Source organism: Sarcophilus harrisii, chromosome 3 (assembly GCF_902635505.1).
Source record: "Sarcophilus harrisii chromosome 3, mSarHar1.11, whole genome shotgun sequence".
In the NCBI taxonomy this organism is placed as follows: Eukaryota; Metazoa; Chordata; class Mammalia; order Dasyuromorphia; family Dasyuridae; genus Sarcophilus; species Sarcophilus harrisii.
The window spans coordinates 279,054,316-279,066,737 of record NC_045428.1 but is presented as its reverse complement, the minus strand read 5'-3'; the positions used below and the strand labels follow the sequence as shown (position 1 = coordinate 279,066,737).

Sequence of the window (12,422 nt, the reverse complement as noted above, 5' to 3'; positions counted from 1 at the left end):
ATATCTCTAAATGCTTACATCAATCTAAATGCTAATATATGAATGATTTGGGCATGAAACTAAAAAAATCTAGAAAAAGAACAAATTAAAAACCCCCAATTAAATACAAAATTGGAAATCCTAGAAAAAAAAGATGATATTAATAAAATTGGAAGAAAACTATTGTACTAATAAATAAAATTAAGATCTGGTTTTATGGGAAAAATACTGATAAGCCTTTGGTTAATTTGGAAAGAAAAAAGAAAACCAAATTACTAGCATCAAAAATGAAAAAGGTGTACCACCAATGAATAGGAAATTAAATCAATAACTAGGAGTTGTTTTGTCCAACTATATACCAATAAATCTGACAATCTAAGGAAAATATATGACTATTTTTTAGAAATATATATTGCCATTAACAGAAGAGGAAATAGAATGCTTAAATAATCCCATTTTTTAATTGAGCAAGTCACCAATGAACTCCCTAAGAAAAAATCCCCACACCAGATGGGTTTACAAGTGAATTTTACCAAACATTTCAAAAATAATTAATTCTAATACTATATGAACTATTAGGGAAAATAGGCAAAGTCCTGCCAAATTCTTTTTATAACACAAATATAGTGTTAAGACCTAAACCTGAAAGGGCAACAATAGAGTAAGAAAACTACAGACCAATTTCCCTAATGAATATTGATGTTAAAATTTTAAATCAAATATTAGCAAAGAGATAAGGGCAATATATATATCACCAGGATCATACACTATGACCTGGTGAGACTTTTACCAGAAAGGCAGTGCTGGTTCAATATTAGGAAAACTATCAGCATAACTGACCATGTCAATAACAAATACAACAGAAATTATAGGATGATCTCAATAGGAACACTAGAGAGAATAGGAATAAATAGAGCTTTCCTAATGATAAGTAGCATCTGATTAAAACTATCAGCAAGCATTATCTGTAATAAGGATAAGTTACAATTCTTCCCAAAAAAGATCAGGATGCCCATTATCACCTCTATTATTCAATATTGTACTAGAAATATTAGCTTTAGCAATAAGAGAAGAAAAAAATGAAGGAATTAGAATAAGAAGTGAGGAAACAAAACTATCACTCTTTGCAGATGACATAATGATATACTTAAGGGAGCTTAGAAAATCAACTAAATCAACTAAAAAATACTTGAAATAATTTAACAATTTTAGCAAAGTTGGAGAGTATAAAACTCACATAAATCATCAGCATTGCTATATAACAAAACCCAGTAGCAAGAGATAGAAAAAGAAATTTCATTTAAAATAAATGCAGACAATATAAAATACTTAGAAGTCTACCTGCCAAGACAAACTCAGGAATTATATGAACACAAGTACAAAATGTTTTTCACATAATTTAATGTTAACAACTCCCCCTTAGAAGGACTCCCCAAAGGGCAAAGCTAAGTCTTTGCTGGACACACAAAAGACAAAAACATGTCAATCTGGTTCTTGACAATTACTACGTCTGGATGCAGCTTGTGTGGCAGGTAGTGGGCAAGTGTCATCTCCCAGGCATCTACTAAATACACGCCTACCCCAGAGAACATCTTCCTTAGAATGGTGTCAAGCTGAAAGGAGAACCAGTCACTGTTGAAAAGGCTAACCTCTGGCCCCAGTTCCTGGACATTGGCTGTTCGGATAACTACCACAGTCTTTGGACTCCGGTCTAAGAGGCGTACAACTGCACGGCGAATGTTCCTCAGTCGCCGAATATAAACTTCTAAGGGGAAGGTGCTGAAGTGAGACCATATGGCTATGGCCACCACAGTGCTTCTCCCTCCCACAATCCTGTTCAGCTCATTGGCCACATAATGTAGCTCATTGCTTAAGACAGTAGTGAATCGGATGGGAGGTCCATGACAACGGTACTGTAGCAAAATGTTGTGTTTCAAATCCACTGCGAGGTAGGGGCCCACATTTTTAGGACTGCCCAGGTTAAACTCCACCAAATCTGAAACATATATTTGCATAAATGAAATTCAATAATGAAAATAGAATACTTTTCTTTCTTATCCTACTTACCTAAAAGAATAAAAAAAAATCAGAGTAAAAGCAAAATATAAGTTATCAGCCAGGAACCCTTAAAATGCAAGGAGGGAAAGTTTGAGTGAATTTTGAAATAATTCATAATATAACTGAAATAGTATCCATTTATTTACAAAGGAAATGGAAGAAGAAAATGCTTCCTCTGAGTGATATAGTTGAAAGAGCATTTGAGTTGGAGTGAAACAGCCTGCTTTTAAATACCAGTTCTGCCACTTATTACCTGTTATCTTGGAGGAGGAAGAATCATGTGACTTCTATGAATCTCAGTTTCCTTATATGTAAAAAAAAAAAATTAGTGGGCTGAAATCATCAAAAAACCTCTGAGGTCCTTTATAAGTTCTAAATTAATTATGCTACAAGCCTCTTTAAACCTATTATCTTATTACTTTAGCTGAACTTGCTTTGGGAAAAAAAGTAATTGCCAGAAATGTGACTACTGAGGTTTTCAGCATCCATGGCTTCTTCTTGAGTGGAAAAAGTGATGAATGAGTGTAACATTATCCATGAGACCAAGAAATCTTGCTTTATTTATTACTATATTTAAGAAAATCAGCCTGGTACTTTCATTTCATGTCCCAAGAAGCAAAATGTAAGCTTTATAGGTTAATCAGTCAACAAGCATTTATTAGGCTTCTAGATATTATAGATGTTTTGCTATGTACTAGGAAACAAAAAAAAAAAAAAAGCAAATGATAGTCCTTGTTTTCAAAGAGCTCACAGTCCAACGGGGGAAACAACAGGCACACAGCTATGCAGAAACAAGATTGATATAGGACATCTTGGAAACAATCAACAGAGGAAAGGCACTAGTATTAAGTAAAGATAGAGAATTAGAGATTGGCACACATTAAATGCTAAGAAACTGCTCACTGAACTGAAAATGGAGGAAAATATAACCTGAAGAATGACTAAATATGGAATATTACTATGTCACAAAATATAATGAATATGAATTTAGAGAAGCAAAAAAAATCCAGAGTGAAATAAACAAAGCCAGAGAAATAATACACACAATGATTACAATCATGTAAATGGAAAGAACAATGAAACTGAATGATACATGACTATAGTACTAAGGCTTGGTCCTGGAGAATAGTTGAGAAAATGGACCTCCTTCATTGCAGATGAGAGATTATGGATGAGGACTATTGCATACAATGGCAGATATAGTCGATATCTGATTAGTTTCTCTGAATTGGTTTTTTCCTCTTTCGCTTATATTCTTTATTATAAGGGCTGACTTCCTGGGTGTAGGGGAGAGGAATATATTCAGAAATGAAAGTGATGTTAAACATAAAAAGGAAAAAGAAAAGAGAGCAAATAAGTATTGCTATGTCTCATCTGTTAAGTTTCATCCTATGGCCAAGTCAATTTCCCTAAAGAGAAATCTGCCTCTCAAACAGGTATTAAAAAACTAGCAAGTCTCAAGCTAAAAGAAATAGTTTCCTCCTTCTGGTCTCATTATCTAAACCCAACCCTTTTTTGTCACAGTCCAGTTCATATCTTACTTCCTTTTCAAAACCTCAGATTTCCCCAGCCTTCAGTGATGGCCCACTCCTCTAAATTCCTAAATACAGGAATTCTCAGTCTAAGGTCTGTGAATTTCTTGTTGTTTTTATACATTTTAATAACTGCATTTCATTATAGTTTTTTTTATTTGTAATCCTAAATGTTTTATTTTATTTAAGAAGAGGACCATAATAACAGCATTTAGTTGCTACATCAATTTGGGGGGAAAGGAGTTAGTAATTGAAAATAAGCTTAATTTCCTCTATTAAGCTCCCAAATTACCCAGCTACCCCATTTGATTTGTGGATTATTATATACTCTCAGTCTCCCTGGATCAATATTCATTAAGCCAATTTCAAGCCCAATAGTGTTCTGTGGTCAAAATAGTTTATAAAGTTATCTTGGACAAATCTTGGTCCCTCTTAACCCTTCCACTTAATTCATTATTGTTTAACTTCTAGCCACCCTTAAATGGAACAAAAACTGAAGTTCTCCAAAACTGATAAATCCCATTCTTCTTTCTGAATGGATCATGTCTGATCACCAGGATTAGGCTTTACCTAGATAGTGGAGCTATAGAACAGGAAATCAATCTAGACATCTCTGATGCCTTTCAGTTGTCAAAAAAGGAAAAAAAAAAAAAAAAAAAAAAAAAAGGCCAATCGGTTTTAGAATGCTAAAGGCTAAGCAATAGTAACCTCCTGGGCTGTGGGCTGTGGCAATCTACTTTGTTCAGTACTTGACAACTGTACCATAAGCAAACTTTCAGTATAGATAATGAATGTTTCTTGATAGTTTTGATTCATGTTTTCATTCATTGACCAAATAGTATTTATGACAGGTAGGAGGGAGAAGTACAGTACTCAAAGGGTCAAGTACTGGCTCTGAAACCAAGAGACCTGGGTTCAAATACTACCTTAAAAGCTTTTCACCTGTGTTAAGTTTGAACAAGTCATTTAACTTCCTTGTTTTCTCATCTGTAAAATTAAGTTGCTGGACTAATCTCTTAGTTTCTTAAAAGATTTCTTCTAGTTTTGGATCTGTGATCCTCTAGGATGCCACAAAATAATCTACATATTATGCTGATCAATTGTGATAATCTATCACACAGAGATAACAAATGGGGCACAGTTAAATTTAAAACAAATTAAAATATGAAGTTTTTATAAAGCATTTTGAGATCAGATATAGGAGAGAAAATGTTATTAGCAGTGTAAATTTTCAAAAAGCCTCAATTAGGGAAAGGCATTTAGGCTGGGCTTTGAAGTATGAATAAACTGCCAACAGACAGAAATGAGGAAGGACGTAAGGGATTCCATAGAGAAGAGCAAGAGCTGACATAGAAAAGCAGGGAATATCTTAAAAAGACGGAAGGGACCTAGAGCATTAAATCTAATACATAGATATTGTATATATTATATATAATACATAAGCTCATTTCAGTCATGTCCAACCTTGGGGTTTTTCTTGGCAGAGATACCAGAGTAATTGCCATTTCCCCTTCTCCACCTCATTTTCACATGAGGAAACTGAGGCAAATAGGATTAAGTGACCTGCCCAGCTAGGAAGTATCTAAGGCCAGATCTGAATTCAGGAAGATGAGTTTTCCTGACTCTAGATCTAGCACCTTATCCATTGTGTCATCTAGCTGCCCATGAGTGCCCATGAGTACATGAGTGTCAAGATCTACAAGTGTAGGTCAGAGCTAGAAAGTGGAGGGTATAAAGTAAAGTAACCTGCTATACAGCTAATAAATAATGGGGATCTATTGAAGGTTGATAAGCAGTGGAGTGATGATAGTGCTCCTATACCAAATGGCATTTGGGCAGCTAGGTTACACAGATAAAGCTTGAGACCTGGAGACAGGAAGATCTGAGTTAAAATCTGACCTCAGACACTTATTAACTATGTGATCCTATTCGATTTACTTAATGTCTGTATGACTTAACTTACTCAATTGATAGGGATAAAATAATAGCACCTGCCTCCCAGGGTTGTTGCTAGAATCATATAATAATTGTAATAATGTGCATGCATAATTCCTGGCACATAACAAATATATACAGTAGGTCCTAAATAAATGTTTATTCCTTTCAACCCCTTCAACTACACACACCCCTGTGTCCCAGAAAGAGCAATCTGTATACAAGATGAATTAGAGAAAGATGAGACTGGAGAAAAAAAACAGTGAGGAGATTTAAGTAATTCAAATGAGCTTAAGAGGCTAACCTATAATGGTACTAGTGGAGTGGAAAAGACAGAGGTGAGAGTTGTTTCAGAGAGAATTGAGAGGGAAAAGTGATTAGTGATTGATTAAGCAAATGAATGTGTGGGAGGGAAAACAGGGAGGAGTCACACTTTTCTCCAGCTCTAAACTCTCGATTTGGGCTCTATGAAACTAAACTAGGCAGTATCACTGTTTAAAAAAAAAAAAAAAAAAAAAAAAAGCCCAAGTTTCTTTCTCCTTTTATGGTAGCATCTACTTCTTCCTTCTCTTTATAAAAATAAATTAGTAATTGAAACTTCTTTTTCCCAAGCAAGAGATAGTATGCCTCTTTTAATAAGTATTCTGATGCAATAAATTAAGTGATGACCATTTTACAATAAGTATGGAAGGAGAATCTTAACTCACCTTGGAATTCACCATTTAAAAATATCCCTAATCTATCACCATATTCATTGTCAATATACAGAGAACCTTCTTAATCCATTTAGCATCTTATTTAATGGAGGGCAGGGTGTCCACTCAATCAAAGCACCATCAAGCACCAAGAAGAAGGAAAAAACTCATGGCTGGCAATTAAAGAAAGCTACTATATCTGTCCAGAAGCCAGATGAATGCTCTAGGGTCTTTACAGAAAGCAGAAACCATAAAGATTTCATGTTATCCTCTCTTTAGCTGATCTGCAGCATTAGGGCAATTGAAAAGGAGACAGTGGCAGGCCATGCTGAGAGCTTAGCTGTATCATTGCCACCATGAAATGATATTAATCAGTCAATAAACATTTATTAAACCCCTGCTGTGTACCAGGCACTATGCCAAGCACTGGGTATACAAAAAAGAGGCAAAAGACAGTCCCTGCCCAAGATGCTTATAAATCTGATGTCAATGCTTTTTCCTTGACTACTTGCTTCCCAGGTAAAGCTGGGAACTGACCCAATCAAAGGTCTGAAAGAAGTGATGGAAAGTGACATTTCTGCATAACTGAATCACAGAAACTTCCTTTCAGGGATCATCTAAGAGGCAATAGAGTACAGAAGAAAGAACAAAGGACATGGAGCTTGAAAGTTTCAGTTCCCATCCTGACGATCATTTACTAGCAATAACCATGTATGAATCATATAACATTTATAAGCCTCAGTTTCTTCATGAAAATAAAGAGCCGAATGTCTCAAAGGGTTTCTGTTGTGGGGCAGAAATTGGCTAGGGGTGGGTTAATCCATTACAGTCTCACAACACTGGACAGAAAGATTGTAAGCAAGAAAGTCTGAATTGCAGATCTGGAGCAACTGGGCATAGTTTTACTGCTCAATGGATTATCTATCACTCATTTGGGCAACAGAAGTGTCAAAGGGGTTTTGAGACTTTAATGAGAAGGTTCTGTGACTTAGGGAACCTCCTTATTGACTTTCCTTTTTTTAAAAACTTTTGTGCCAGTTTTTTTTTTTTTATTTGTTCTTACTCTTTGGACTGTTTTTTAAAAGTATCTTGAAAAAATCAATCAATTAATCAATCAATCAATAAATAAAAGTATCTTGAAAATTCCTTCTATCCCTTTACCTGAGGGTAGTGGAATGATTTTAGTAAAATGACTTTGTTTAAAAGCTCTAGATCTGAGAAGTTCACTGCACTAGTCTTCCCATTCCAGTTATGAGAAAATCATTTATATACAAAAAAGAACTATATGACTGTGAGGAACTATTATTATTCTTATAATGAAAAATTAACTTTTTCAAGGTCACAGATCTAATTAATGACCGAGCTAGAATTAGATCCCTGGTCCCTCTGACTCACAACCCACAATTATCTACACAATATTGTATTTTCTTGTAGTAACATTAACCACCAAACATTTTTCTTGGAATGAAACTAATCCCTTCCAACTATTTTCTGTTTTTTAAGACCTTTTGTTTTGACAACACATTTACTTCCCAATATTCTATTCTTTCCCTTTTACTCCAAGAAATCTCTCCCATATCAAAGACAATTAGGCAAAACTAAGACCACCTGACAAACATGTACAACGTTCTGTACCAATAGTTTTCTATCTCTCTCGTGAGAAGAGAAAGCCATCATCTTTCTAGCCTAAATGAGTGCATTTCCCACCCCACCCTCAAACATCTGGGTTTACGTACAATTCTTCCCTATATCTTAGAAGTATTTGTTTAAAAAAAAAAAATACCAACCTGGGACAAATGTGATCAGATAGTCAAACCACTGTCTTATGGTAGAGTCACCAAATAAATAGATCATTTTTCCTTGTAAGCATTCTGTAATGTTGTCAGGCTCATTAAACTGGTGCATCTTGAATTTTCTAGGCCTCCATTGGTTTTTGTAATAATAACCAGAAGGGAAGTTTTCCATGCTTTGAGAGGGTTCAGGGTCATTCGCTTCTAGAAAGACAAAAGAAAATCCTTGAAAATCTCTTAGAAATCAGAACCAAAAAATTCCCAGTGTGATGACATAAATGTGCCAATATACACATGCAACTTTTTATTCCATTGTAAAACCTAAAAGAATTTCCCCCTACTTGGGCCAGAGATACACAAATGGCTCGGCACTGCATACCAGTATTGTTCTTAAAAGAAGCTACAGGTGTGAGGTAAATATAGTGATGCTCCGGGGAGAAAGGAAGATAAAAGCAGCTGAATTTTTCCTCTGGGTATGTACATTCTTATTATGATTGAAGGAAATGGAAGAAGATCAAAAGAAGCAGTTGTGTGATATAAGAATCAGATTCAAAACACTTGACAGGCACAGCTTCATTTTTCACTAAAGGCAGAAGTCAACTTATACAGGTATTTTATAAATAGGCAAACTGAATCACAGAAAAATGATGTAATTAGTCCATAGTGGACCAGCAATGAGGACATAGAGATGTCTCTTGTAGTCAGTCTGTCCATTGTCCAGTGTTTTATACATATGTATGCAGTCTTTTACCTGGATTACAGCAATGGTCTCTTATCTAGTCTCAGTGCTTGCCGTCTAGCCTCCATCTAATGCTATACATATCTTACATATTGGTCCTTCTGGTGGATTGGAAGGATCCTGTCACTCCACTGCTCAAAACCCTTCAAAGATCTCATTGTCCATCAAATACATATCAAACTCCTTAGCCCATCATTCAAGACCCTCCACAATCTATCCTCAGACTATCTTTCCAACCTAGCTTCAGATGATGGAAGTATAAAAAGGAGAATTTTTATTTATTTATTTATTTTTAAACTTTTTATTGATAGAACCCATGCCAGGGTAATTTTTTACAACATTATCCCTTGCACTCACTTCTGTTCTGATTTTTCCCCTCCCTCCCTCCACCCCTTCCCCCAGATGGTAAGCAGTCCTATACATGTTAAATAGATCACGATATATCCTAGATACAATATATGTGTGCAGAACTGAACAGTTCTCTTGTTGCACAGGGAGAATTGGATTCAGAAGGTAGAAATAACCCGGGAAGAAAAACAAAAATGCAAACAGTTTACATTCATTCCCCAGTGTTCTTTCTTTGGGTGTAGCTGCTTCTGTCCATCATTGATCAATTGAAACAAAAAGGAGAAATTTTAATGTACTTTGAAAATAAAGATGCTTCCAAGACATTTTTTAATTTTCTCTTGGCTTTTTGTCGAAGGTTTAATTTGATAGCCTGTATTATTCATTTAAATACAGTGATTATTTTTTTAAATGGGCAATTTTGAGTTCTCTTTTACATCACTCCCTTGTAGAATCTGAGTTCCACATTTAAAGACATGCTAAATATCCACCCACTGTCTAGTTTATGAAATCTAAATTCTTATGAGTCAGTAAATAAAATTTACAAGTATGTCTTCTTTCACAGAAACAAATGTATACCAGTTAAACTATTACCTAAAGGCAATATCTGTAACACTTAGAATTTTTCTGTTTCTCATTCTTTTCAAAGAATTTTAGTTAAAGATCACCTATTGTGCCAGACATATACATGTGCCAGAGAATGCAGGCAAACATCATCCTTAGACATTTGATAATTTTTCATGGGTTCAGAATCTAAGTTTACACATAGCCATCTAAGGTTTCATACAGGTTAAATGGAAGCATTATTCAAGAATAAAGCTTGCTTTTCATTGTATTATCCTATGCACTGGTATTAAGAATACTGAATTTCACATTGGAAACAATAACTCTTCCAAGTCAATGTTAATTATATTTACTATCAGAAGTAAGTCAAGCAAAGCAAATCAATTATTGTACATGAAACTCATTCTTAAAGGATGTGGCAATAATGGAAAAGTGAAAACATATGCCTACATTGCCCCCCTATGGTCATCTGACACAGGAGTCATGTACTAGATGCAATATTATTTCAGTCTAACTATGATTATGTAGTGATTCATAGTCAGCTGTTTAGAATTCAGGAGGGAAATCCCCATAGTGAGGTTTTTGAGGCAGAGTTAAGAGACTTGCACAGAGTCACTCAGCTAATACATACCCCCAAGTCAAATTTGAACTCAGGACCTCCAGACTCTAGGTAAAGTTCTCTATCCACTAAACCACCAAGCTGCCCAAGAATAAAGTTTTAAGTAATGGTTAGGTTCCCAAGCTATTTTATAAAATTCTATTTAACATATAATATAATTGAAATAAAGATAATTACATTTTATAGAAGAAAAAAATCAGTATTCTGTATTTTGAGCATATTTTCTCAAAGGTAAATTTATTAACTAAATTAATTCAAAGTGCAGAATGAGACCTTTTTTTTTGGAATGTGGCCAATATGCAAATTTGTTTTGCTTGACCACACATATATAATGGGTTTTGTTTTCTTCTTTTCTCAATAGTAAAAAAGAGAGAAATGAGGGTAGAAAGAAAATGCAGATCTGAATTTTTAAAAATTTAAGAAATTAATTCTAAATATCTATGCTTAGAGAAATAAAATCAAAAGGGATAGAGGTCCATCTTGTCTTTAAAAAGATATGTTTTTTTTAATTTTTAAAAAATCTTTACCCAAAACATTTCTGAGTTAACATTTATAAGGTTCAAAAACAAAGATAAATTTCACTACTGAAATTAAGCAGAAAGACAAAATCTAAAGAGCAGTTTTGTCACAAAAATAACAATTTTAGGAGCATCCTACAAAATTATCTCTGCAACCTGATCAAGACATGGATAAAGGGAAACAAGTAGTACTAGGATCACTATTTACATTGGGTCCTCCTTACCTCCCCTGCCAGTATGGGTTGGGTTTGTTACTATTCCCCAACCTGAAACTTGATTGGATGGAGAAGGAAGCTAGACCTTCCATCACATTGCTTACTTTTAGCCACTGGCTAAATGAACATGTCTTCCTATTTACTCAAGGACATAAAAAGGGGGCACACTGGAATAGAAATCCTTCAGATTTAGAGGTATCCCAAGAAATATCCTGCCCTGCTGACAATTTCCAATGAGGGAAGAAAAATATCTACCCAAGCTAAGTGCTAGAATACCCTTATTGTATATCCTTTCTATGTTATGTCTAAGTAAACATTTTCTTAACTCTTGAATGACCTAGAAAAGCTTTATTTTGTTCTAGAACAAGGTAAAAAACCTAAATCAGACTCTCCTCACTAGATTACAGTTTTTAAGTAGGTTAGTCCTTGCTGTTGTTCGACTGTGTCACATACTCTCTGGGATTCCCCAGACCATACTATCCATAAAGTTTTCTCAGCAAAGATACTAGAGGGTTGCCAATGCCTTAATCCACTGGAGAATCCATCAGAGAGACTTGCCCAGGTAAGTATCTGAGGCTAGAATTCAGGTCTTTTTGAGTCCAGTCCCAGAGGTCTATCCACTCAGATCCAGCCACCCCCATCCTTGGACTCTTACTACCTGATCCTCTTCAAAAATGAAAGGTGAATGGGATAGCCAGGTGGTACAGTGGATAGAGAACCAGCCCTGAAATCAGAAGGACCTGAGTTCAAATCTGGATTCAGACACTTAACACTTCCTATCTGTGTGACCCTGGGCAAGTCCCTTAACCCCATTTGCCTCAGCAGCAAAAAAAAAAAAAAAAAAAAAAAAAAAAAAAAAAAAAAAAAAAAAAAAAAAAAAAAAAAAAAAAAAAAAAAGGATGAACAACAATAATTGTCTTCAGAAAGAACAGAGTTCCTCCCTGAATTCTGACTTCAGATGAAGATACTGATGGGACCAAAGACTTTAAACAAAAATAGAAAACTTGAGTTCTTCAATTCTTAAAAGAGAGAAGCAGTCAGAAGTTTAGTATGCTTTAACTATTTCCAAGAAGACTCCCAGAAGACAGAATGAAAGAATCTTGGAAGATTATAACTGGAAGAACCATCTCTAGAATGAATACTTTTCATAAATATTCTATATTCCATCAGTTCCCAAGTCCTATGGATTATAATGTCTTTGCACTAGACCAAGAGCTGAAAGTTGCTAACTGCCAATCAAAAACAGATGAACAAATTAACTTGGGAAATTTTCTTTGAAAAAAGAAATAAATAATATAAAAACAAAGAAAAAAAACAAGCTGAACAAGCAGAAGGAAATTCTGGTTTATGTCATAAGGTAGGAAGGGGAAAGATTTAAAGAGGAAGAAAATGGTAAGAGGGATAATATCTGGGCTCTTTTTACAGAGTGATGA

At 34.8% G+C, this 12,422-nt stretch overlaps 1 protein-coding gene across 2 annotated transcripts in view; it reads right to left on the bottom strand.

Moving 5' to 3' along the window:
* Positions 1-1,363: 1,363 nt before the first annotated feature.
* The window catches only part of NXPE3 (neurexophilin and PC-esterase domain family member 3), a 40,750-nt gene continuing 29,691 nt past the window's right edge, over positions 1,364-12,422 (bottom strand). For both annotated transcript variants that reach the window (XM_031959615.1, XM_031959614.1), the window contains 2 exons: positions 7,987-8,193; positions 1,364-1,975 (listed from right to left, as the gene is read on the bottom strand). In XM_031959615.1, the coding sequence (XP_031815475.1) occupies positions 1,425-1,975; positions 7,987-8,193 (758 nt within the window). In that variant the 3' untranslated portion in view covers positions 1,364-1,424. The remainder of the gene's footprint in view (positions 1,976-7,986; positions 8,194-12,422) is intronic.